The sequence below is a fragment of the Falco rusticolus genome, chromosome 6, assembly GCF_015220075.1.
Source record: "Falco rusticolus isolate bFalRus1 chromosome 6, bFalRus1.pri, whole genome shotgun sequence".
Lineage (NCBI taxonomy): Eukaryota > Metazoa > Chordata > Aves > Falconiformes > Falconidae > Falco > Falco rusticolus.
The window spans coordinates 19,647,005-19,674,250 of NC_051192.1; the positions used below are offsets into that span (position 1 = coordinate 19,647,005).

Genomic DNA, 27,246 nt, shown 5'->3' on the forward strand with positions numbered 1-27,246 from the left:
AACTGGCTGCAAAGGTGCTTTGCTGCATGGAGGCACATGCCAGGTGAAACAGAACAAGGTCTTAGAATAAAAAGATTAGTCAGTATGAGTTTGGTACAATGGTCTGGGTGATGCTCTGTTTGTGTTGAGAAAGGAGTGTACTCTGAATGATTAGAAAAGATAAGGTGGGCACCTGAAGGAGATAACGAGACCATTAAGTCAGGAAATCATTGAACAAAGAAAATTGAAAGGTCTACTCCACCTAGATCCCACCTATTGTGAACGGAATGATTAGGTGTCAAAATCAAATGAGTATGTATGTAAAGATGTTGTGTAACCTCTCATGGAAACTGTATAAAATACCTAACTTTTCACTGAAAACTTCGGAGCTAGTTTGTCTGGTGCGGATCAGCTAGCTCCCCAACGTTGCATGAAATAAATACCTTTTCTGCTTAAAGACAAAATTCATCTCTGAGCAGTTACTCTGTGCTGTTTTGGCATAACAGGGCAGAACTTAGGTGGATAAGTGATTGTATATAACCAGCACTTACGTGTGCAGTGGGGGATCTCACCTGGGGTCTGTGCCTTCATCTGACACAGTACAGTTTTTGTTATTCTAATATCTATTCTTTTCCACTAGAATAGCTTACTCTCATTTCTTTTTTTATATTCCAGATTATTTAATATTTCCCAACACCTTACACTGAGCTTGCTATAAGTGGATGTCCTTAGGTATTATATTTATCTCCATTTGTCCCTCTGCGAAGTGGTTCTCAATGCATGGCATATTCTTCATTTCTATTATTCTTTGTCTTCCTTTATGCCCGTTTATTTAAGGAAATTCTGTGTGTTGCATAACTGTAGTACAGAGGCTTTGCGGCTAAAAGCTGTGAACTTTTAAGCAAAAAAGTCAATCATAATTTCTGCTGAATTGACATTAGAAAAAATATTCCCATTCTAGATTGAAGCTGGGTTTCAGTAATGAGTCCAGGCATTTTATATGTATGTTTATCACTTTTTCATCTGTGCTTTTTCTGTACCAGAGCAGAGCCTCCATACTGCTTTGGTTTGGGGTATTACAGCCATTTTTGAGAACAGATCTCCCCTTAAGACTTTTCTGGAGATTGGGTCTTTGTAGCCTCTTACTTCTGCACCTACTTGCAGTTGTCCTGGAACATCATCCCCTTTCCGACCAAAAGGGAATTCTTGGGTTTCATTTGCCTTCTCAGGAACAAGCCCCAGCTGAAGCAAACAAGCAAAGCTTTATCTGAGACATCTGTGCTCAGGCTATTGAACACTTTTACTCTTTGACTTTCTTAAACACAAGTGCTTTTTAGGGGGCTTTTTAATTTCCCTTTTCTTTACTTTTTTTTGGTTTTTTTTATTTGTTTTGTTTTGGTTTGTTGGGTTTTTTTTGTTTTTTTTTTTTGCTTTAGGAGCTACAAGCATAAATATTCAGGCAGACCGAAAAGCAATTGAGAAATAATTGTCTCAGCTTTCTAATCATTTGTGATCGTGTGATTTAGTGGGGTTTTAGCTTCTTGCACTCACCTAAGAGTCTGTGCTATAGAATGGGCTCTGGAAAATGGCTCTCAAGCCATTCTTTGCTCTCTGCCATCAGCCACCTCTTCCTGGCAGGTGCAGTGGTCATAAAGTTCCTGCTCTTCACAGACTTGTCCTTTTTTTCTCCATCTCTCAGAGCTTTGTGAGGATTGTATTAACATTTGGTTTATTTGTTACCCTTCAAGGAAGATCACTGTGTTCCAACCCTCTTCCCGCATTTTGCAGTCATCTTCCCATTGGAAGCTGTTTCTATCATGGCCCTGTGTTGTTTTTGGCAAGTGAAGGATGTGACACAAGCCCTGAAGTCGTTGCCCAAGCTCACACCCGTGGCACCAGTAACCGCAGGAGCGTTGTTACAGTTCAGTTAGGGAGCAGTGGTTATGCCCAGTTCCATTTCTGGAACGCTCATGATCTGCCACCTCATGTCTGGAGACACCTTCACATCTCCCATGTGCAAAATCCTGAGGGAGGCATTAGGATCCTTGCTCGAGATGACATAGCAGATCTGACATGGACCAGAACTTAGCCGGAGGGCTGCAGTTTGTGCCTGTGCCTGTGGATTTTACAATAAAATAAATAGAGATTAAAGGAATGGTTCAGTTGCTTAAAGGGACAGGCATTTAGATGCTGTATCTGAGACACCCAGGGGTCTGGTGCATTGTCGCTGGGTGTGCAGGAGATCTGCCACCTTCTGGAGCAGGAACTAAAGTCCAGACAATTTCTTCCAAACTGTCTCAAATAAACTACATGCCCTCGTGGCACAACTGAGTTACTGTCTTGATTTAATGCAGCTGAAGATAGCATCTCATATATTGCGCTTGTTAGAAAAGATTACTTTTTTTAAATGGTAGGTAGTATAGCCATGCTATTAACTTTTGAAATTCTTACCTCAAGTCAAAATTGCATCGCCATAATATATATTCCACACATCAGGTCACAGCTGAGTTTTTTATTATCTAAGCATGACAATATTGTTTCTCTCAGTTCCAGACTAAATATTTATATTAGATAAGTAAAAGAACAGAAATGCTGTCAGCCCAGGGCTTGTAGTATTTAGAGAAATTATGTTGCATATACAGAAAATTAATTATGAAGATCAGAATGTAATAGTGAGTTATGCTCTGCAAAATCAGGATAATGGAATCCAGATTTAGAAGTACTTTGAAGTCTTCAGGACAAAGGCATAGTGCAACTGTGACGTAGTATTAATCTCTCTTATCCTCAAAGTTTTTCATGCCCATGGATAACAGGATATATTTCCTGTGCAGATCTTTATTCACCATGTTTATCTCTTATGATAAAAAATGTCAACATAATTTCATTAATATAATTTTTCAAAAGAGCTTTGCAATGAAACAATCATCTGAGCTACTAAATTCGTAACTGTATGACGGCAGAAAGCGATGATGCCAGAAGCAGGCTAAAGCTGTGTGGAATGTCTTGTGGTGGGATGATGACTCCTGGGCCTTAGTTAGCGGTAGATGTTTGAGTCGCAGTTCAGTACAAGTCTTACTCTCTAAGCAAAGGGCTGTGAGTCTCAGTCGGATGCCCCAAGGTCTTACCCTGTCCCCAGTTCTCCTCCATTGCCATACTCCTTTTTTATGTTGTTCAAGAATGATCCCTATACCCAATACTCATCAATGAGTCAATGTGTTTATCGTTTATAAAAAAGCATATATATGACTAAAAGACATTTTTTGGTGAAGTTTATATAAAATTCAGTTAGTCACAGCTTTGTTGCAGTAGCCTTGTTGTGTTCCTTAACAGCCGTTTTTTTTTACCTGATCTAATAGGCACAGGTACATCGGATAAGGAATTAATTGGGGGGGGGGGGGGGGGGGGGGCGGGGAAGTGAATGGGTAGGACTGCATAACACAAGGAGCTGAATTCTGGATGACAGTATTTTTTTTCTTCTGGGGAAAATAAATTTACTCAATCGAAAGTATCCAATAGAAACCTAAGCTGAGCAGTTAGAGATTAAATACTCCCCAAACACAGAATCTAAAGTTGTGGACCACTAAGTCTTTCCTGTAATATGAATAATTTTGATCAGAGGAGTACCTTTGCATTTGTGATGTGTGACTCTATTGGTAGCAGGTTCATCATGTGCTTTGGACATACTTTTTGCTAAGGAGACTATATGAAATAATAAAGTCTTTCTTCCCTTGAGTTTTCTTCTGTATTACTGATACACTCATTATCTAATACAGGGCAGAGAAATACACACGTGAGGCGATGAAATCAAAACTCTTACATTATCTTCCATATAAAATGGGTGGGGAAACTATAATGAATGTATTGTGGATTTTAGCTTCACTTGTAAACATCTTATAAACAAAAGATATAGTGTTAATATATAGTGAAATCAGAACTGTTAGGAAGGCTTTGAAACAAGTACTAGATTTTCTTGTGCTTTCTTTGAGGAGAGGTGAATAAATATATTTGGAACAAAAAAAAAAATGGACTGTATTTTGTTGTAGCTTTCCAAAGCTTGGATCTTAGTCTAAGGAAGAAAACTGATTTGTACTGCTTTATGCTATTAAGTGTTTAGTCTCAGCCAGGGAAGTGACAAATTCAGTGACAGTTTTCAAACCCACCTGTCTTCAGCGCAATATCTTCATTGTACCATTGTGTGTTCCTATGACCACGTTTTTGACCTTTTTTCATTTCTTACCGCTCTCCAAACTGTTTTTCATGAGATGTATTGTGATTTTGGGGTATTTGAAAGTCTACGAAATATGGTTTTGTTTCCAAGAAAAGAGCTTGAAATTTTTCTAAGAGCAATGGTTATTTTACAGAAAACATATTATATAAACCAGTTATGCCCTAATTCTTGGCTCCATGGCAATTTAAGATGCTGTCAATAATAGAAGGCTGCCGTTAGTTATGAGGCTAAGGCTCTGTGATTCCCATTACTTCTTCCATGTTTAATCCTTCATTTTATTAATTAACTTTGTGATTAATGTGTCCTAACCTAAAGCTAGCATTTCTCACTTGCATGACCGCTTGTTTTGTTCTATATTCACCTAATCTAGTGTTCAGATTCACACAGGCTGGAAGTTACAAGCCTGGCATTGCATTTCCTTGGCACCGAGCACATACCTTACCACTTTGTCAGTAAACGTAACTTATTGGCCTGTAAAGGCTCCGTCCATCTGATGTGTAAGTTTAGGGTTAAATTTGGGCTATTAAATGAGAACTTTTTAAATGCAGCAATATGGTGGCTTTTTATTCCCAGCACTGTAGCGGAAAGATTTTAACTTGCCTGTATAATGGTCATATAGAAATTGTAGTTAGGTTAGAGTCTACCTCATCAACCATGATGGAAAGAATATAATACAAAAGTCTCAACTCTGTGTGGATAACAGTGTTTGGGATAGAAAGACTTTGTTAAAGCTAAGTGAACAAAGGAAAGAGAGGGACAGTTCGCTCATATTCACAGTGTTTAAGACTGGTAAGGGCTCACTGCATTATTTAACTTGCCATCCTTTATATCATAGGTCATTACATTTCATTCAGCTACTATTTTATTAAACCCTATAACTTTTCCTCTAAGTTTAACTGGTATTTGAAGTATTTCTTCCTGAAGGAAATCTGATTTGATTTGAAAACATTGTGAGATGAAGGATTGACCTCTTCCCTTGGTTTATGGGACATAGGTTTACAGGAGCACGCAATGATCCAATGGCATAATTTAGTGGTAATCATCTTCCATATTTAAAATAAGTGCCTACTTTTCCGTTTAAATTTCTCTGGTTTCCACTTCTGCCACGAGCTCCTGGTATAACAGGATCACAGAATGGTCGGGGTTGGAAGGGACCCCTGGAGCCCACCCAGCCCAGCCCCCTGCCAAAGCAGGCTCTCCAACAGCAGGCTGCCAATACACCTTATCATTGCTTCTCCAAAGACCCCTTCCTCACTTAGTCATTCTGTTCCCTAGTAGATGCTTATATCCTTCAATTAAAACCCTCTAGGTTTTCTTTTTGAAAGGCTAAACACATCATGCTTTTTGTGGCTGTCACTGAAGCTCTTGTTACTTGTCTACTTAATGTCAGGATTGATCTCACCAGTGCTGTTCCTACTAACCTCTTTTTTTACTTCGGCATCCCGGTTCAGTCACTATTCCATTTTACTGCAGTATTGCAGTGAAATTCCATGTGTACTTGCTTGTCTGCTGCCACCCTTATACTTTTTTCAAAGATTGTTCCCCGTTTGCAGGTATCGTGCAACTATAGAACAAAATTGTCACTTCCCTTGAAGTGGAGATTTTACGTATGACTGTTTTTAATACATTTTTCATTGCGTGGCCCCAGTGCAGCAAGTAATCACTTTGTAAGACCATCCTATCAGCCTTCTCATCTGAGTTAGCCCCAGATTTTACAAGTTGAGACTTTTTAATTCTTTAAAATTACTGATGTAAGACTTGAACAGCAACAGGCTTTGTACCAATCCCTGCAGAGGACAGATAAAAATGCTGCCATTCAATGCTTGTTCCCTTTAGACAATTTTTTTAGAACTGTCATTTAGACGATTCTTAATCCATTTAACATGTGCGCTATTGATATTGTATAGTGCTAATTTTTTAATCTGACTGTCATGATGTAATAAGTCCAATGCATTAAACAAGTGTAAGTCTGTTACATCCATGCTATTACCTCCTACATTTATTACAACTAGACTTGTAATTTCATGAGAGAATTAAATCGAGTTTGGCTGACAAGACCTATATTCCATACAGCCATGTTGACTGGCATTAATCTTCAATATTTTTTCTTCAGTTGAATGCTGCAGGAGATATTCTGTTGTGTTGTCCAGCAGCAATGTCAGGCTACTCCTTAAGATAACGTGGTTCGTCCAGTTGGGTGGTCTCTGCTGTACCCTTGAAGCAGAGAGATCCCATATCCCGTATGTGTGTGTTTCCCAGGGATGCAGACATTCCTCCCAATACAAATGGTAAGGAAACTTTCCACTGACATCTGGGACAAAATCACTGGGATATTTTTTGAACCTGAGGTTGCTCTTGAATGAAATGAAATCAGAATATACTTTCTAGGAGCACATTTAATGCACTCCAACTTGAACAGCATTCAGCTCACAGGAACAGACCAGACTGAGACTAAAATAATCTCTCTTGCAGTGTGGATGTGCAGCTTATAGAACAAAGCCTATAGACATTCAGCCTATGGAAGACATAAGCTGTAAGGATGGTGAACAAGATAGTAAAGTTTTGCTGTCTCCTTTTGTCCTATAGACCATATAATTGTGGTTGTTGTTGTTGTTCCCCACCCGCCCCCACCATGCGTTCTTCAATGTACAGCTATTTTGAAAAGCAGAACAGAAAAAATGCCAGCAGCAGTGGTCTTGCTTTCAGACATCCTGTTCAGTGTCTGATTATCAAAACTAATTTGCTGCTAAAGAATACATAGGATTTTAGCAAACCAAAATAAGAACTTTTTATAGCTATAACCATATAAATTTTAAATACTTGCAAGTAAGAAACAGGTTTGTTTAGTAGTGTTATTTTGCAGACTTTAAAAAAAAAAACAGTAGTCTTTGTTTAAACTGAGAATCTTCTTTATTTTAAATTCATTCAATTAGTTTTACTGAAAAAGATGACTGAATTTCTGTGAAAAAATTATCAATAACAGCGTTTTGTATCCCATTTTTCACTGTCAACTTTATTCTCATAATTTTGGTTTGAAAGTGTAAAAAATGATTCTAACAGTCACCAGAAATGCATTTTATAGCAGTTCATTGTTCTATCAGCAGATTTTCTTATCTTTTAACATTTCCATTTACTGTGTAATTAATCTGTCCTTTATTAAAACAAAGAAATAAAATTTAAGAAAACTCTCTCTATGGATCTATGTACATTGTAGCTGCTGTATGTGCTATTTTCTGTAGGTGCTAGAAGAGATGTGATTTCCTGTGGTCCAGGCAGAAGTTTCTGCCTTGCAGACAGAAGTTTCTAGTATTTGTGTAAAATTTTATTTTGATTGACAACTGTAGGATTGGCCAGCTCATAGTGGTAAAGTGGCTTCTTGCTGTATAAGATTGACATATTTTAATACAGCCATATAAAAGAGCATGGATCACACTGAGAAGGTAAAGCATTGTATCTTGTAAAGCAGAAATTCACATGGGATTATAAACCCAACATTATCCCCTAGTTCAATGCTAAAAAAGCCATTAAAATTATTTGCAATATAAAGAAGGTTAAAAAAAACCCTAGCCACGTTAGTGCCATTGTATACCTGATATATTTTACAGTCTTTTTCCAAGCAGTGGGAAAATCACCCTGAAAAACTGGAAAGTGGTCAGGAAGCAGTGAGTTGCAGGAGGTGAATGTGTAGGGCCAGGACGCTCACTGTCTCCGCAAGCACGAGTGCAGCAGGCTGTCAGAGCAACCCGGTGGCAGCCAAGTGAAGATAAAGGCACTTGGTTCTTCACGTACGGTGCAGTGGATATAGCATGTAGGCTTCTGCAGCCCTTCCCTGGGCATCTGCTTATGGTGATGGCCAGAGAGAGGCTGAAGGTCTGAACTAGTTAATTCTTATGTTCTCCAAAAGAAAAAAAAAAAAAAAAAAAGTTGTGTCCAACAGTGTCATTAATTGGAAAGATGGATTCAGTTGAAATAATCAGAAGAAAACGATAAGGCATGACTTCCTAGTAGTCTTTGTACAGAAAGGTCTTTTGATAAACAAACTTGGATAATAAATAAAATGTCTGTGTTTTTCTTCTTTCCTTGTTTTAAAAGTGGGTGGTATTAACCTCTTGATGAAGTTATCTTGACTTCTGGCAGACCTTTTGTCTGTTTGGCTCTTTGAGTCAAGAGCTGTTACTTCTCTAAATACAGAATATGAGCCAGCTTCAGTGCAACTCTCATCTGTGTTAGGCAGGAAGGCAAAGAAAAAAAAATAATATAATAGACCCTTCTTAAAGGTCTATTGATCTGTGATTATTTCCATTCTTTTCGTCCTCATTCCTTTGAAAGTAAAAAGGTGAATGTGCAGGTTCTTAGTGTCTTAGCCTTGAACCCTTGGTTTGTTTATTTAACCCGTGGCTATTTTAAGAAGCAGCTGGAAATGTTATTAGTGATAACAACAGCATAATAAAAATTCCTGGGCTAGTTTGGAGAAAGAGTTGCTAAAAGACCTACTATTTTTTCATGTGATACTTTGCATATTCACTAGGGCCTAGGATTTAGCTAGCACAAATTATTTTAGCTCCAAAATCCTTAAGCTCTGAAACGTGCATCAGCCGAAGATCTGCCACCTATTTCTTTACATTATATTTAGATATTTACTGGATTTAAGACCTTTATTTCAGTGCGTAAAGATAGGCAAGTCCTTTTTTATTGAAAGGAGGAATGGTTTTGGCATTGCTTGAATTTTGGAATGGAATTCAGGCCGGGCTGGCCCGGCGAGAGGCCAAGGGCCCGTGCCGTGTGGCCCCGCCGGGTGGCTGGGTGCTTGCAGGTGAGGGGCACTCAGGCCGGCCCTTTGAAGTTGTTCCACTTTGCCAGAAATAATTAAAAACCGCTTACTGGATGCGGCAAGTTAAAAAGAATGAACTGGCTTCTCTAATCCATTGGCTTGGGCACTCACCTGGGAGGTGATTAAGAAGGTGGAAATCTAAACATTATTAGGGAGAAAAAAAAACGAAACGGCGCACTGAGGTGTCACTCAGATGTCTTTTTCTATTGCTCTTTACAGGAACATTTTTTGCCAGGGTTTGAATCCCCACTGAAAGAGCTCGCTGTAGCTAATCCTCTGAGAGTGGCTGTGTTTTCTAAGTGGGAAATGGATACAGGATAAACAGGCAATCTGCTGCTGGCACGCAGCCCTCTCTGCCAGGGTGTAATAAAGTCTTATCATCTGCAGTGAGGTTCTTCAGTGGCTAAGCTCCTTCTAAAGCTGAAGGAGAACTGAGCACCATAACTGGAAATCCGATAATGGCACCTATAAATAAAGGATTTCTATTTGCTCAGTTAACAGCAAATGAAATTATGTTTAGTGATTCAATAATTTTAAAAACGCGGTTCAAACACTGAGATTTTTTTGTGAGAAGGCTTCTAGAAATGTTCATACTTGTTAAAACTTTTGGAACTGGAAGTGAAGCACGCTTTTGCTGTGGAACATTAAATATCAGCTAATTAAAAGCAATAGGTGAACTGAGGACACCACGACTCTCTGACTTAGCATACCTGGACCTTTTATGAGAAATTCTGAAGGAGGCACTAAGGTGAAGAGCTGAATATCATTGAAAGAATAGTGTCTATCACTGATAATTTTAAATTTTCAGCTGTTCAGTGTTAGCCTGTTAAATTTCTTGTTAAAAGACAGGGAGCTTTTTTGGGAACAAGTGGGTTTATTGTTTCTCTTTGGTTACTGCCTCTCCATTTTAAGAAATCTTACCATAAAAAAGGTTTGATTACAAATATTTCAATTACATTTTTTACAATACAGAGGAGCGGTTAGCTGGTTTGATGCCTGCTCTGTTTTTTTGGCACTGTAGTGTACCAAGCCCATGATTCCCAAACTGAAACGTGGTTATTCTGGTTTTGTGGTCAAACTTAAGCCTAACGCAAAAAGTGAAATAAGACCAACACAGAGAACCCAGTTTAAGTTCCTTTTTGCCACTTGAGCTGCAGCTGAGTTGTATTCAGCACCAAAGAGCTGCTTGTTTCCATGTGCTACTGAAGATAACCTCATGGTACCTTTTGATTCTTTCTTGCTGGGCATCTTGCACCTGTGGTGAGGTTGCTCTTTTTCTTTTCCTGTCCCCCAATGCCATTTTCTGTCCGTGCTTCTCTTAGAAAATGTTGTGGTTGATTTGTCCCTTGGGGAGCCTTTTATCTGTCTGTTCGCTCGTGTGTGCCCAGTCAATTTGTGCAGTTTCCACTAAAATCGTTGGGAAAGAGGAGTGCTCGCCACAGATGGCTAAGATTGTTCTTAGTGAAAACAGCTGCACCGTGTTCTGGAAGAAAATCCACTAAACCGTGGCAAAGCTTTGAGGAAAATTGGAGGTGAATCTGGTAGGACCAGCAGCGTTACCTCTGCTTTTCCTCTGAGGATGAATATTGATTTTCAATGTGCTCTGGGTTCTAACAGTCTGATTGTCACACATCTGAGGGTTTTTTCCTCGAGGTCAGGGTATAGTTCTCAGGGTAACAGCATTATTTCCTTATTCAGAGGAAACGAAAAAAAGCTGATTCTTTGAACTTCTGGATTAGTCAGAGCAGACAGTGTTGACAAGATGTAATTTCTGCTTCAATTGAGAGGAAAGGTAAAGCCTCTGTTGTTTTGAAGTTCTTTAAGGAACTCTCTTGTGATCTAATGCTAGTCATCTTAGACAAGCAATTTGCTCCTGAGTGATAAGAACCTTTCATAAGCTTCACTTTGGCTTGGGGGGGGGGGGGGGGGGGGGAGGCGGGGAAAGAAGAATTAAAATCACAAGCCACTCCTTAATCTCTCGTTAGTTATACGATGTAGGCTTACGAAATCTGGACAAACCACTGTCCGCTTGCTCTCCTTCTTTATCTCAAGGAACAACCAAAGCCCCAGCCTGGGCTTCAGCTAAGGCCAACCCTATTATTTTCACTGATAGCCCGTATTAACCCTGAGATCTGGAATAAATTCCATCCTTGGCCTAAGATGACCATCAGTTCATGCCATGATATAGGAAAACTGTTTTCACTTCATTATTAAGCAAATTATCTCTGCCTTGTATTTTTATTCTACTAAATGTCTGATCCCTTTCTGCTAACCTACCATCAGAATTTGACTTCAGGTAACGAGTTATTTCCATGGACTTCAATAGACATAGTGTGTGTGAAAGAGGAATTGGGCCATTGTTTCCCTGGACAGTACCCTGGTGGCTTTAGCCTGATATGGCTTTAGCTACTGGTTACATGAAACTTGTGTATTTTTATCTTTTAATATCAGTGAGGGTATCTTTGTTGTATTGTGAAGCACACTAGATAGGAACCAATTTGATTTTATCAAAATTTTCATTACAGATATCCCAGATGTGTCCGCTTTTACTCCTCTGCATTCTAGACTAAATTTAATCCCAGAGTTTGAAATCCTTTTTAATAGCTAACCCACCCCTCTGTGCCTTATTTAGGTTTCCTTCATTTCGGGTCCCCTATTAACTGATATAATGATGTCATAGTTTTCCCTGTTATGTCCCTTTAATATATCCTAACATCCTTTTTATTTTGTTCTGCTTTTCTTTTTTTCTTTTTTCTTTTTTTTTTAAATTTAAATTTCTCTTGCTACTGAATTGGTGTTTCTACGGAATACTCCTCAGTTACTTGTAGACTCTGATTTTTCTCGTTTAGTGACAGGTAATTCAGAACCCATCACTAGATGGTTCAGCTCATTGTTGCACTGCATGAAATTCAACAATTCTGTTGAAGTCAGTTGAGTAAATCTGAAGTGTATGCTGGTATAAATGAAATACAAACTTGCCTACTGTGATCGAGGAGCTTGTGATGTCCCCACCAAAAGGCAGATCTGGCTGTCCAGTTTATTTTTTTTCAGTATTTACTTATTATGATGTAACTAAAGAATAGGGTAAGTTGGGTTTTTTTCCCATTCATGCATATATTATGACAAACAATACACCTAAATTTATAAATTGTAAAATCTATAATATTTATAAAATATAAAATGCTTGTGTAGCACTCAATGCAATGGACTTTCACCCTGAGATGCCTAAGCACTTGTCAATCTATTAGATAAAATTGAAGTGAATTATATGGCCAGATCCTTCACATTTCGTGAAGCTTGATCTTTCAATAATATTGTGAGCGATTAGACACATAAATAATGAAAAAATTGTGCCCATAATGTAACTGAAACATAGGAATGGTATCTTTTAATGTGCTCTAACACTTGCTGATCTTCCTTGAACTTCATCTGCTGTCATAAAGTTCAGTCAGGATCTTTGACTCTTTGAAGCCCCTTGGGCATCAGTGGTTTGGATGATGTGAAATAGTTTGAAATTATTTGTGGGATCTTCTGTAAACATGGCCTTGAAATTTGTTTTTATAATCAAATATTATGAAATATTTATATTATGAATTATCAAATATAATGAAATATTATGAAAACAAAGCCCAGTTGTATACTGTCAAGACAACTTAGACATCCAAGTTTTTATATTTTAATGTTGTATTTAGAATATTTTAAAATGTTTTGCTAGTTTTCAGTTACAAATATTTAAGAACTATTCATTTTTTTCCTGTAAGCTGCTGAACTACTATAGTAACATCACTGTCTTACCTTATTGCCTCTCTGGATAGTTTATTTCATGATGGCCTTGTCCAAACTAGCAGATATCTTAGAGTTGGCATGTATGTAAAATATTATGTAAAAAGGCTTAAGTATAAATGATGGTAAATCAAAACACCTTTAGGGAAAAAAACCCACAAAAACAAAGGACTGTGCTTTGAATCTGAGATAAGAAAAACTAGAAATGCACTAGCTAGTTCTCACTAATAACATCTGATTTTATTTTGTCTTTTAAGGTAAAACTGGCCACACAGAGGCTGTACGAGTAGTATATCAGCCAGAAAACATCAGCTTTGAGAAACTGCTCAAGGTCTTCTGGGAGAATCATGACCCGACACAAGGTAGAGTGATGAGTGAGCCAGTATTTAATTATCTTACTAATTACAGCTGGGATAATTAGTGTTTGAGCTGCATGGAAGAGATGAACCTTGAAATCACACTGGAGCTCAAGAATATGATTGCAGACATTTATTGACAGAGAAAGAGAGGGAGAGAGAGAATGAGAGTACAGAAACTCACAATACCCCTCCTCCTTTACAGCTGTCTGTGCTGGGAAAATACCCACAGAGAGGCACAGCAGACAATAGAATTTTTTTTTCAACTTTGATTATGGCAATTTCTTCTATAATGCTATCTTTTGTCTCTTAAATTAAGGCATATTTCTTCGCAGCTTCAGAGCTGGTCATTTTATTTGTGTTGAGAACCTTTATCCTTCATTAAAAAAATGTTTGTTTTTTACATTTTTCAATGGCAGTGAATATGTCTTGTGATTAGAAAAAGGGAACAAAAAGAGGTAAGAGGTGGTGGGTAGAGGCAGCAGCAGAGCATTTTAGCTATTTGCCTTATTCAAACCTTTTGATTTAATTTATCTTTCTTGGAAGAGGCTTCATGATGACATTGCACACATCTGTGCAAACATAAATGGGAAACTGTGTTGAGAAAACATTTTATGTGTTTATATAGTTTCAGTAAACATCATCCTTTCTACTATTTCCCAGAAATACTACACACACAGTAACTCATTTCAATATTTTAACAGTTATCATAATTATGCCACTTGTTACTACATCTGGGAACAAAAATGTGTAGATGATACCTTTAAAATGTGATACCATCCTGGGAAGCAGTAACTCTGAGAAGGATCCAGGGGGTATTGTGGATAAGTTTCTTCCACTGAGCCCAGAGCATGATGCAAAGACAAAAATGACTATTGCAACTCCTGCCTATATGAAAAGGGAAGCCTTAGTCAGGAGTACAAAAGCAATTTTCTGTCTGCAGGGTCAGTACCATCTCAGAACAATTTGTGCAGTTTCTGTGTTGGCATGCTAGGAATTGTACAGAAATACTGCTGAGGATTCAAAGGAGGGTATAGAGCCTCAAAAACTGGTCTGGTGCTGGGAATGAGCACGTTCAGCTAGTTGGGGAGCATAACACTATGATCAAGGAATCTTTACAGGTGCTTACGTGCGGAGCAGATACCTCATAGTGAGGGTGACAACCCAACCACTGGTAAGCCATAATAAGTTCCAGTAGCTGGAAGCTGAAGTTCGAAAAGTTCCACCTTGGAATAAAACAGTTCCGCAGCTCTTAATGTAATTGTATTTTAAACATAAATGTACTTGTAAATGTAAAAACTCACATGCAAATGTAAAAACAACTCCAGTAAATGTTGGAGTCTTTTTCCATCACCATCCTTTCGAGTCTTTAAGATGAGATAATTTATCATTTCAAAAGAGGTGCTTTATTCAAGTCATGAGAAGAAATTCTATGTCTGTGTCAAGTGTGGTGGCCTGTACTGTTGATTTATGAGCCTCCCTTTTCAACTCCTTCCTTTATAGTTGTGTTCGGAGTACTTTGCGCCATCCTTGAAATACTTGCAGTTCTGCATTAAGACAATGACCCTCTTCAAATGATGCATCAGAGCCTTTGTGAATTGCTTGTAGCGGTCAGGAAGGAGGTTTTCTCCCTATCCTACCGGTGGTTGGTTTTAGGTCTTTTTTTGTCCTTTTTCCTTTGGATTGTCAGAGATCGGCCATCACCAGAGGCTGGCTTCCTTGTAATGGGCTGGTTGTTTTGATATAGCAGAGAATCCTGTTGCAGGATAATTGGTTCATGTGTCTTAGAAGCGTAGAATCATTTAGGCTGGAAAAGACCTTTAAGATCAGTGAGTCCCACTGTAGGGAGTTTGTGACCATGCTGGACACGAAGGCTGGGCTTTGCTCTTACTGCCTGCAAGTGCTGGGCACAGAGATTCAGCTCACACGTTAGAATTTCTCCTGGTTACTGGAGCTGGGAGCTAATGGGCAGGACTACAGGATTCTTCACCATCCAGAGCAGTATGAGGAATGGGTTTCTGCTGACATAATCTGGGCAACTACCACCTAATCAGTCGTCTGCCATGTCTGTAGTCTTGGCTTTGACAGCATGTGGTTGGGCTCTGCCCGTGGCAGGTGTGCAGCAGGTCAGTCTCCAAAGGACTTCAGCACCTGAGGCTGACTGAAGTTCCTATGCTGGACACAATGGTATGTGGGTGAAGTGTAGTAGTTGTGATAACAGCTTAGATCAGATAAATCCATGATTCCTTCTGGCTTTAAAATGAAGTGAAAGGATGACAGTATGTCTTTATATTCATCTTGCGTTCTCACATAACTGAGTTTCAAAATAGTTCCAGTCTGTGCTTTCAGAAGGTTGGATGCTGGCAGATGTACGATTCACTCTTTGATTTCTGGCAACTGGGGAAACATCACCTAATTAGCCCAGGCACAGAGCCACGTTAATGTGGCTGTATTCCTTTTGGGATGTGAGCTAATATCTCTGCATGACACTGAGCTGTGTAGATACCCAAGTCATTCACAACTGTCTCAGGCATCTATGTGGCACTGCAGTGCTTGGTGCAAACATACCTAAGCCTTTATCTAAGCTTGGCTCAGTAGAATTTCCAAATGGTTCTGTAAAAATTTGCCAAAAGTGAGAGCATCACTTTATCTATAGAGAATATGTCAGTCTTCTGTGAAGACTTTGCATGCCCCAGACTTGGACAGGTTGCTTTACCCGTGTATTTTTATGGTTACTTAATAATAATCTGTGTTCAAGAACTTTGCAAAGCTCATCACATCTCTACCCCCTTTCTTGATTTGAGGAAAACCAAACCACAAGGTCCTAATTTCAAGTTTCTTTCTTTTTTTTTTTTTTTTTAAATAGGAATGGTATGCTTATATTCCCTTTCAAGTTTGAGCAGTTACCAGTGGAAGATCTCTAAGGTGAAATTTATATTTTGCCTTGATTTGTGTCTACTCCCTGCTTTTAGCTTGCTATGGGATATGTGATGTTGTGTAAAGATACCGAAAGTGAGTTATCTCTCTGACCTGTGATAGTTTTCTCCTTTCCTGAGGTTCAGCTGTGTGCACACAGGACGTCTTATTTAGCCAGCCTTATGGGAATGCAGGACTGAGTCTGGCAAAGGGAAGTTTTTTACTAAGCAGATGAATTAGGAAGATTTCTTATTCATGAAATTCAGTGTGCTCTTTGGCTGAATCCAGTGTCTCATCTAGCCAGCAAATGCTGGACTTCATGAACATAGCATGCACTCAAAAGTATAAAAGCTTTGTCTGTGGCACTGTCTTATCTTTTCCCCAGAAGCTGGTTTAACACCATTTAAGCCCTTCTACCACCAGCAGAGATAATGGACTTGTCTAATTATTTTAATGTCATTAAACTTCAAGTATGTACATTCTGTACAACCTAGATGGTACCAAGTTGCTAAAGAGTACAGACTGGCAGTCCTTTCATTCATTATTGTGTGAGCATATTAATATTCAGAAGTTCCTGCTTTCCAAACAGTTGGACTTCCTGCCTTCAAGATGAGACTGACATCTCATTGGGATTTGGATTTTCTCTGGGATGCAGCCTGGCTCTTCTTTCACGAAGCTCTTGTGTCTGAGTATTATACAGAAGTCTGTTGAAAAGCAAGAACCTTTGATCAAGTCAACGGCCTATGAGTTGAAAGAGATTCTCCCAGATGAGCATCTCCAAAGTGTGGGGCCCTGATAAAATCCTCCATGACTATTAATTTACACTCTATTTTATAACTCATTACATTTGGGATACTGAAAAAGCAACAAACAAACCCCCAACTTCTGCCAAGTGACATATGGTTGTCATCTCTGTTCAGCCTCTAATGCACAGATCAGCATTCCTTCTCTCCTAGGAATGATCTTGTCCATAAGAGGATTGCTCTGTATAGGTCTGTAAGTGCTTGAGGTGGTTGATTCTTTGTCATCAATACAGAAAAAGATAATGTGATATGCTGAATATGCTGCAGAAGAATCTTACAGCTATTCACTTTGTACCTAATTTTATTTAAGTTTATAGAGGGGTGGGGCAGATTCTGTACTGCCCTGTTTTTGCACTAAAAGGGGCCATCCTCAGAGCCTTCCAGACTTTTAAGATGAAAGCCTAACTTTTATCTTAGGGGTGATGATGGGCATCTTACATCTTTTAAACTTAAAATTGCACCCGGAAGGTGGTTCTGCTGGCACCTCCATCTGTCTGTCCAGAGGGACGTTGGACTTTCAGACCATCAGTTTGTCTGTGTTGCGCCTCAGCCTGTGGTTTCACAGTTGCTTCAGATGCTTCACATCTTTGACTTAACTGTTAGGGAAAAGGGCAATTTTCTTCTCTGTCCCCGACCTGCCCATAGGATACAACCTCTTTCTTTGTGTTGACACTGACAGTCACAAAGTTATCTGATCAAGCTGAAAATTAACCCTGCATAAATTGAAGTGAAATGTAATTTTCAGCCAGGACTTAAATTGCCAGGAGTGTGACTGCTAGTGGGACCACCCTTGTGGCGATAGCACTGTCCTATAGTGTATGCGCCAACTGCGAAACTCAGCTGTGCTTATGGTCAGAGAGGACGATGTCATACTTTATCTGATCAGAACGTTTGGCCACTCTTGGTGGTGTGTCAGGAGCTATTTCTCCAGACCTTTGGAAAAATCTGATACCAGAAGAGTCCGTTTGTCATGGGGCAAATGTGATTCCTGTAAAGTATATCACTGTTCAGAATTCTCCTGCCCTCGTGTGTTACCGAAGTCCTACATGTGTCACATATTTCAGCCCAGTTCGAGGCACCTTCAGGGAAATGTCCCTTGTTGCTTTCGAGGGCTGTACAGAAGACAAGCATAAGGCAAAACGAATGCTGTTTATTTCTCTTTAAAACATGTTTGGAGCAAATGAAAAATCAGCTCGCCTCATTTAACTCTTTTCTCTCTTGAATACGATGCAAACGGGATGCTTGTCTTGGTCATTGTACTCCCTGTCTTTTTCAGAAGTACCTAATCCTTCCCAGCCCAAAACAAATCACTGAGATGCATCTACAGTTCTCTGGGGTGAGCCCCTGTTGTGCACAAATCCTGTCCTTTTTCAAAAGCTGCTTCTAGCTTTCTGTTTGGATTTTCGAATTGGTGGAAGAAGCTGAGATGAATCCAGGACTCCATGGTTTTGACTGCCCGCTGACGATGGGGTGAAGAGCAAAGGCACCTATGACCACTGCTGCCCAGCAGCTTCTGGAAATTTTCTTCTAGCCTTATTGATTCTTTGAGAGTGAATATACAAAGAACCAAAGTCACTGGGAAGTAATCTCATTCCTCCTTTCTGTCATGGAGAAGTCCTTATCTCGCCTGTGTTTGTACAGGAAATGTAAGCAGAACCGATGTTTTTCCAGCACTTGAGGACCATCTGTACCACAACAAACTCATCACCTGCCAGATTCATTCAGAACATCTCTTAGTCCATATGTTTTGTGTATCCATGATAAAGAAGAGATGTGTGAGCCATTTCTCCTCCCTGTGACCTTCCAAACAGTTTGGCATTTAGCCTTAGTGCTGATACATGAATTCTCCAGATTAATATCTCTTTTTCATTGTGCTGACCCATTTTAGTTGCAGAGGGTATATTTATTTCTCACCAGTTTTGAAGGACTGTACTTTTTTTAGACGTTGCATAAGGAATCTATCATCTGCAAATAATTAAAATTAGACACTAGAAATGACATTGTATTGCTAATGAGCAGATGTGTCTACTTATACCAGTGGAAGAACAGCTGTACACATAAAAAACGCTACAGAGACCCTAAACCAGCATTATGTATTCTGCTACAGGCCTGTAACTTCATTTAGAGATTAAAGGGAAAAAAAGTAATCTCTCCCTGTAAAATATAACCATTTTTGATTTTTTTCTTTACATTTCTCTAACTCTCTTCCCTTTATAATTTGAATGGAATTTGCAAGTCTCAGATTAAAGCACAGAGCACCTGTGTCTTCTATTTCAAATGTTATTAAGAGCCTTGATGGTTTCAGCGTTATTACAAGGTGTAACAAAAAAGAGTTGAAATACAAAATCTATTGTCACCAGACATATTAAATATATTCAAAATAGAATTACCAACCCCTTAGGGAGCCATTCTTGGTCCAATACTCTTCAATATTTTCATTAATGACTTGGAGGATATAGTGGAGAGGATGCTAATTAAATCTGTGGTAAAGACATTGCTAGGAGGCTCTTGGAGGAAACGAATAAAACACAGCTCTGTGCTGATAAATTAAAAAAGCCATGGAAATCGATACGTTGAGACACAATAAAGATAAATGCATGTGGTTCATGCAGAAGTGAATACTCAACAACAGAACTATGCACTGAGTTGTGTGATAGGAGACGGTGTCTTCTATTGCCTTCAGGTTCTTCCCGTTGTTGCTCTTTCCAGTGAAATAACAGTGATGGGACATAGCTGACATCTACCCATCCCATCAGCAACCAATTTAGTGGTCCCTTGCCCACCATCACCTCATAAATACCTGTGCTCTACACTTTTTGCCAAGCAGCAAAGACAGTCTTTTCCAGCAGTGCTTAACAAGTACTGCACTATGCAAATGCAACTAAATTTCTTTCATGAACTGAAATGCCTGATGTTATGTTATTCCCACCCTTTGTCCTTTCTCTAGAACTAAATGTGCATTAAAAATAAATACGTATTATTAGGCTGTTTTGGATCCCCAGGAATTTTAGCTGTCATGGCCTAATTTGCATATTAGACTCTTCTTATCCATATAAACTAGAATAGACTTTTTCTGACGTACATTTTCAGTTTAGGAGATGTTTTTCCATATCACAGTGGGAAGCTGAGATTTGACTCTGCATCTTTTTTAATGAAGGGGATTATTAGCCAGTGCAGCGGTTGCTGAGATGGCTGAATAGGTTGCATTATGAAGTGAGGGGTGCTCAATCAATTCTGGCTCGAGGGCAAAAGTCTTTTTGGGCTCTGATTTCTTCTTACCTTTAAACTACATCTAGCCTGTTTATTTTATATCTGACCATGATGTGTTAACGAGTTCTCCAGAACTACTAAAAGTTAACGTTATCTTTCAGTATTGCTAAGTCAGTAGTAAAATGGTTCCTTGAAGATGAGAAAAGCCATGGCATCGGTCTTTTGTGCCACTGAGGATGACAGAGAGACTGTTATGTTGTGGGAAGCATGAATTCACCACTCGTCTGAAGGGAGAGTAGGTTTAGACTAGATATAAGGAAGAAATTTTTGATGCTGAGGGTGGTGAGTCACTGGCACAGGCTGCCCAGAGAGGTGGGAGATGCCCCATCCCTGGAAACACTCAGGGTCAGGCTGGAGGGGGCTCTGAGAAGCCTGGTCTAGTTGAAGACGTCCCAGTTAATTGCAGGGGTTTGGACTAGATGGCCTTTAGAGGTCCCTTCCAACACCAACCATTCTATGAGTCTATGACTCTTTTTGCTCATAATACCAGTATCTGCAAAGAACATCTTTGGAAGATGTTTTTGTTCTACTACAGTTTTCCTCAGGCTTATTTCTGGGTTATTTTGTAGTTGTAGCATAGCTGTGTTTGTAATTGAGGAGCGGAAGAGGAAGGGGTGAGGGAGGGAATATGCATTTTAATTCAGGCTTGTTGATTTGTAATTTCTGAAGGAAAATCTGGACTTCTTAATGCTTAGGACTGTCTTCAGTAGCTTTCAAATATCCATGATGTCCGTGGGTACGTTGTGTGAATAACAGCATCTAGATTTTCATATATGTTTATGGAATTAAAAAAGACCCAGATTAGAAGGTCTATTTTTTTGGCAGATGTTTTTTGATGGACCATTCCTAAACTTTATGCAAGGAAAGCACCAAAGTCAAAGCAAAGTAATACCAAACATTCTTTTCTTCTTCAAATAAACCACTAGTGAATTTACTGTACTTGGGTCTAGAAAACTGAGGCACTGAAGCATGGCATCATTAATCATAGTTTATGGTGATTATTAGTAGGCTTTTAATCTTTGTTTTCGTGTATAATTAGGTACAAGAGGTCAAAGCTGACTCTCTTCTAAGCAACAATATTTTTAGTGAATGACTGTTTTTCTCTGCCTGCAATTTTCTCTCGCATATTTATAAGAGCACACTTGTCAGCATTTGGAGAGAGCAGTGTCCCATGAGCTTATCTGCTGATAAAAGCAAATGACAACACTGTTATTTTTATTATCTCTAATTATTTTTATTACTATTGCATTAGCACCTGGTGGATCATAGTAGGTTTAGATTCATAGTGCTAACACATGCCTAAATTTGGGCAAGACACTAGTGAGCAATGGATAAATGAAGAGAAAGGAGGAGGCACATAAAGAAAACGATAGCAAATCCGTGTGATTCCGTAGCTGAGCTCTATGTAGTACCTGACCTGAATTGTTTTATTTCTCAATTATATTTTCTTAGATGATCAGTAGTTGTCCAGCTTCTTGTAAACATCACAACACAATTACTCCATGAAGAAAAGAGGCAATGAGGGCCCAGTTCAGATGCCCAGACAGAAATGGCTTTTGCCATTTTAGATCCTCTTGCACGGTCTGCCTGTTTTCCAGTTGTGCTTTAGAAAATATGGGGCGCCCTTATGCCCTGTGTCACATCCTCCAGTCTCTTCCAGGCATCTCTGCCTATGCATTTATTTGGTTTTGCAGACTATCAAGATCGTCGGTCAGATTTGTCTGACCAGCATAGCCACATCAGGTGGGATAAAGCCACCTAAATGGAGGTGTTTCCATAGGCATGGAGGGTCTCAGTTCCTGTGATGGTCAGTAGAGATCTAGTCAACACAGTTGGCTTGCCCCAAATTAGGCACCTGACCAAAGTCAGCTTTTGGTTGCCTAAACGTGGCAGCTTAGTTACAGCTGCACTGGTGCATATTGTTAAAAGATTGCACTCCTGTCCCAAATCCATCTAGTCCTGAGACAGATTTTTAAGAGAAGGAAGAGCCTAATGTCTGTTTATGACAGAAAAAGTCTAAAGACTTGTCTAAAACTAATAATTTACCTTTTGATTAAAGTTAAATAAAGCGAAGTCCCCTACAATAAGTTTAATGTCATTAAGGATGACTTATGTGTATGTTCACCATTCTATTTGCCTGTTCTAAGCACTACTGGTAAAGACATATTTTCAAATCATTAATTAGAAATGGGTTAAAATTCCTGTCTGCTAGTGATATTTAATACTTAAGCTTTGTGACACTCATCAAAAACTAACCTGTATTATTTTGTGGGCTCAAGTTAGATCAGGCACTTCCTTCAAATGTCAAAGAACGTTCAAAAATGCATTTAAGTAATGTTGTAACTGAATGAAATAACAAACAGTGATGCATACAGAGAACTCTTCTTTCAAACTGAGTCTTCGTTCACACTTTATTGTTTTGTAAAATATTTGAACTATCTTGAGAAGCAATGTGGTGCTTTTTGTAACTATTGAATAGTTACGCTAATAAAAAACAGAGGGAATTGATCAGAGATAGACCCTAGGCTGGCATACTACCACCCCTTCTTGAGGACAGCCTGTTATTTCCACTGACGAACAAAACTCATGACGAACTGATAACTCTTCATGGCCCAAATCTGGTAATGCTGGAGGCCTGCATAAAGTCTCTGGAATACCACATGGGAATGCATCTGTGAACACCTAAGGGGAAAGCAATAGTTATTGACTTACATGAAATGTGTGATATTTGTGCTTCCCCGTTACTGGAAAAAAACAACCAAACCCTAGCATATGGACAAGCACACGATAGAAGTTGGAAGCGGGAAAAAGTGGTGGGCATTTTTCTGGATTGAACTTAAAACCTTTTACTACAGAGTTAGGCATTCTGAAGGTTGCCCCTTTATTTCATATTGAATATAAAGCAGGCTGCCAAAACTGTAGAGACCAATGCCCAGGAAATGGGTTTGGTGAATGCAGAGGAGCAGGGGGGATTCATTCCATAGGGAAGAAGAAGGAGGTGAAGAATTTGCTGAGAGTGTTTCTCTTGTCAGCTTCTATTTCTTGGATGACATTTCCCAGCAGATGCTAGCGTAAGCCATGCTAATTTAGTGTGATGGTATGTGAATCACAGAATGGTTTGGGCTGGGAGGGACCTTCAAAGACCATCTAGTTCAACCCCTCTGCCTTGGGCAGGGACATCTTTCATTAGGTCACAGTGCTCAAAGCCCCATCCAAACTGACCGTGAAAACTTCCAGGGATGGGGCATCCACAGCTCCTCTGGCCAACCTGTGCCAGTGTCTCACCACCCTCATATAAAGGATTTCTTCTTTATAGCCAGTCTTGAATAGAATAGAAAAGAACAGAATAAAAAAGAATAGACTATTTAAGTTGGAAGGGACCTACAATGAAAATCAGTCCAACTGCCTGACCACTCTAGGGCTGACCAAAAGGTAAAGCATATTGTCAAGCATTGGAACAGGCTGCCTAAGGAGGTGGTGAAATCACTATCTCTAGAAGTGTTTAAAAAATGCTTAGATGTGGTGTTTAGGGACATGGTTAGTGGTGGACTCAGCAGTGCTGGGTTAGCAGTTGGACTTGGTGGTCTTAAAGGTCTTTTCCAAACTAAATGATTTTCTGATTCGAAGGGCACTGTCCAACGTGGCGATATTGTGGTTTTTGGTATTGCAATGCCAAAATAATTTATGAAGGTTAAAGATGGAAAAAAAAAAAAAAGTACTTTTCACTAGACCTTTTTGCTGAAGTAAATTATTAAACATATTTCTGTAGCCATGATTTTCTAAGTATATGTGCAAGGCAGAATTTATTTTGGACAAGGGTGTCATTAGGGCGTACAGGTAGTGATCATAGAATCACAGAACGGTCAGGTTTGGAAGGGACCTCTGGAGATCATCAAGTCCAGATGACTAAGCAGTCATGGTAGTCCAGTCTAGTGGTGGACTACTCTTTACCTCTGTCACTGTATTAACTGCCCTCCTCCCCCACTGAGTTGGGAAATTGGGAATTGCCTAAGAGGTGAGGAAGCTGTAAAAGGCCTGGCCAGGAAATTACAGGGCGGTGCTGACACTATTTCTTTTTTAGCCCAATCCCATGGGATCTCTTTTCTTGGCTGTTCCTCCCATCATCTCACAAACACCTTTGCATGCTTTCTGCATCTCAGTTCTTCTCTATATTTTGCTGGAAGAGAGGAGGAAGGCCTTCCTCCTCACATCTGCACAGAAAGTCAGTGCAGGTATGGATGCTGGTGTCATGTAGCTGGGTGGCATAGATCAAAGTCAAGCCTGGCCACACCGAGAAGGACATGACTGCCATGACAGGTTCCACAAAATCAAAGCTTTATAAAGCCGCTTTTTTCCCTTGTTATTTTGGTTTTGTTGTAGCAGCATGTTGGCTGTCAGTGGTGGGGACAGGATTTCTTGTTGCAGCAAATTGGTTGCAGCAACTCGTCCCATTCCCACAAAAAATTCCATTGCTAAAAGAGTGAGGGAGCGTGTTCTGCTGTGTCTCCATCAGTGTTTCTGTCATGGCATTGATGAAGAATCTCTTGCCTGAAAAACTTCTCTCTACTTAAAAACCTGATAGTTCATACAGCGAGTCTTGTAGACCATTACAACAAGCTCATTTACATTAGCACGGGCAACCTTAAGGAAGTATTTTGTGATGTCTTTGTCCTTGGAGATACACAAACCTGGACCAGACAAGATCCTGGACAACCTGCTGTAACTGACACTACTCTGAGCAGAGGGGTTGGACTAGTGACCTCCATACGTCCCTTCCAGCCTCAGCAGATCTGTGATTCTGTTTTAGTTTCAAAGCTACACCAGAAAACCTGTAACCTGCTGGTTTGGTGAAGGTTAAAGATGGAAAAAAAAAGTACTTTTCACTAAACCTTTTTGCTGAAGTAAATTATTAAAAATATTTCTGTAGCCATGGTGTTCTAAGTACATGTGCAAGTTAGAATTTATTGGGACAGCTAGTATTTGCTGCCTTGATCCCAAACCAAATGGGGAAGGGCAGTAGTATAGTTACCTACTTGACACTGGAAAACATGTATTTGAAAGCTTTGTAAGCCTTTTGGTTTGTTGACAGTATAAAAGTTTTCTTTAATATGTACAAGCTCATTAATGCATTGTAACCTTCTGAAGATCCTCTTTTATATTTCATTTATCCTTCCTGTACCTCAGCACCTTGAAAATCATCAAGAACTCTCAATCCACAGCACTGTAACTAACTTCTTTTCTATTAACATTTTTTTCCTTTAATCATATGCTATAAAGAGTTTTACTTTCCCTTGGCAACTTTTAAGCTGTATAGATGGAATCATTACAGTGAGTGATGACATCAAGCCAGGGTGACATGGTGCAATTGATTTTTACTAAATAATTATATGATGAGCTGGAAGAAGGAGGTTTATTAGTCTTAACTCAGCAAGGATTGATTGGGGAAAAGAAAATGACCAATCTGTAGATCAGGTTTCTGCCGGTATAAGAAAATAAGTGACAGCTGCAGAAAAGTGTATAAATCACAGAAAAAAATTATGATAAAAATAAGAGCTATAAACTGCCCTTTAAAATTTCACTGGGTGGCACAGGAAGACTCTTAACAGACCTGAGTCATTTATCTCCATTATGCTTGGGATCCTCTGAGAATAGCAAGGTTGACAAATGATGCCATTACATTTTTTTATTATGTTTAAATGGAGAGAAGATAAGGAGTGTTGTATAAGTATTACTTTCAAGTCATTAGAGGGTTCAGCCTTCAGAAGAAATCCTTGATATAGCCAGTAAGATAAATAAAGTGTATTTTGCTTTAGCTTTCTGTAGGTAACATGTTGAACAATCAACCATTTTGAAACAAAACTTCTTGTTTGCAGTTTCTAAAGAAAGAAAAATGTATACTACTGGGAAATATCTATTTTTATTACTGTTGTGGATATTCCTGTTTCTTACTGACCTCAAGATACAAGGACCTACCTAAGATGCATCTGAACAGAAATGCAAACTGTAGCGTAATGGCTGTATAATTTCTTTATAAGGACAACTCTTTGCACCTGCCAAGAGGATGCTGTAGTTTCAATGAGGTGTAGAAACCATGAAGGAAAAAGCCCTGCCCAGCTGAGTAGCAGCAGGGAAGATTTCATACATTCTAGTCATTCAAGTCAAAGGAGAGCTAGTATTTACTACTTTGATGCCGAAGAATATGGAGGAGACCATATTCCTACCCTAAGTAATTCCTGCCCAGGTGCATCAGAAGATACCAGAGTGTTCATCAGAGGGCCTTTTTAAAGCCATTTCTCTAACTTTTATCTACATTTTGGCATGTAATAGTTTCTCCAGTGTCAGTGTGTTTGTATTGCTTGGCAATCTCAGCCTGGGAATCGTTCCTTTTGCAGGATTTGGGAGAGCATCACAGCTCCCTGTTCTTTCCATCTACTATCCAGTGGCCAGAAATTGCTGTTCCATATAAGTCAGAGCAAGCGCTCAGCTCTTGAGGGCATTTTGTGATTAATTGGTGCTGCTGGCAGAGAGAGGAATTTTTATGTTCTCCAGAGTGGTCCAGGCTGAGAACCACTGAAGGGCTTCGGTCAGCCAAAGTGAAATTCCTAAATATGATGCATGCCCAAGATCCAAACACATGTAGAGTTCCAGATGCCCTCATCCTCACTGGTTCTCCAGAGACAAGAGCTTAGAAGCATTGGCCAGTGCTCACACAGGCTTTGGGCTTACACTCTTTGGCACCATGCAGCCGCATCCCAAACCGTGTATTTTTGTCTCCTGCCAGAGAGGTGTGAATTCTGTGCCTTTGTATCAGTTCTCAAATCAGCCTCTCTATCTAAACATCTCTTTGACAAGAGATTTTACGGCTGTTCTCAGTGTAGCAGCTGATTTTGTCTCAGGCACCAACAGCAAGTGCCAGCCTTCTGACTCCGGCGCAAATTTGTTCCTGTAACTCTTGGATGTATTCCTCATCACCTGGTCAAGGAGACAGACATTCGCCTTTTTCACCGTAAAATACAGCCCGTTGAAATGGTGTGACCTTGCAAACCTTGAGCTGGCCAAGGGGATTCTAGTGTCAAAATC

General features: G+C 39.4%; 1 protein-coding gene across 2 annotated transcripts in view; it reads left to right on the forward strand.

Annotated features, from left to right (window-relative positions):
• MSRA (methionine sulfoxide reductase A) overlaps nucleotides 1–27,246 on the forward strand; it is a 293,366-nt gene that overhangs the window by 165,671 nt on the left and 100,449 nt on the right. For both annotated transcript variants that reach the window (XM_037391311.1, XM_037391312.1), the window contains exon 4: nucleotides 13,079–13,183. In XM_037391311.1, coding sequence (XP_037247208.1) covers nucleotides 13,079–13,183 — 105 coding nt within the window. The remainder of the gene's footprint in view (nucleotides 1–13,078; nucleotides 13,184–27,246) is intronic.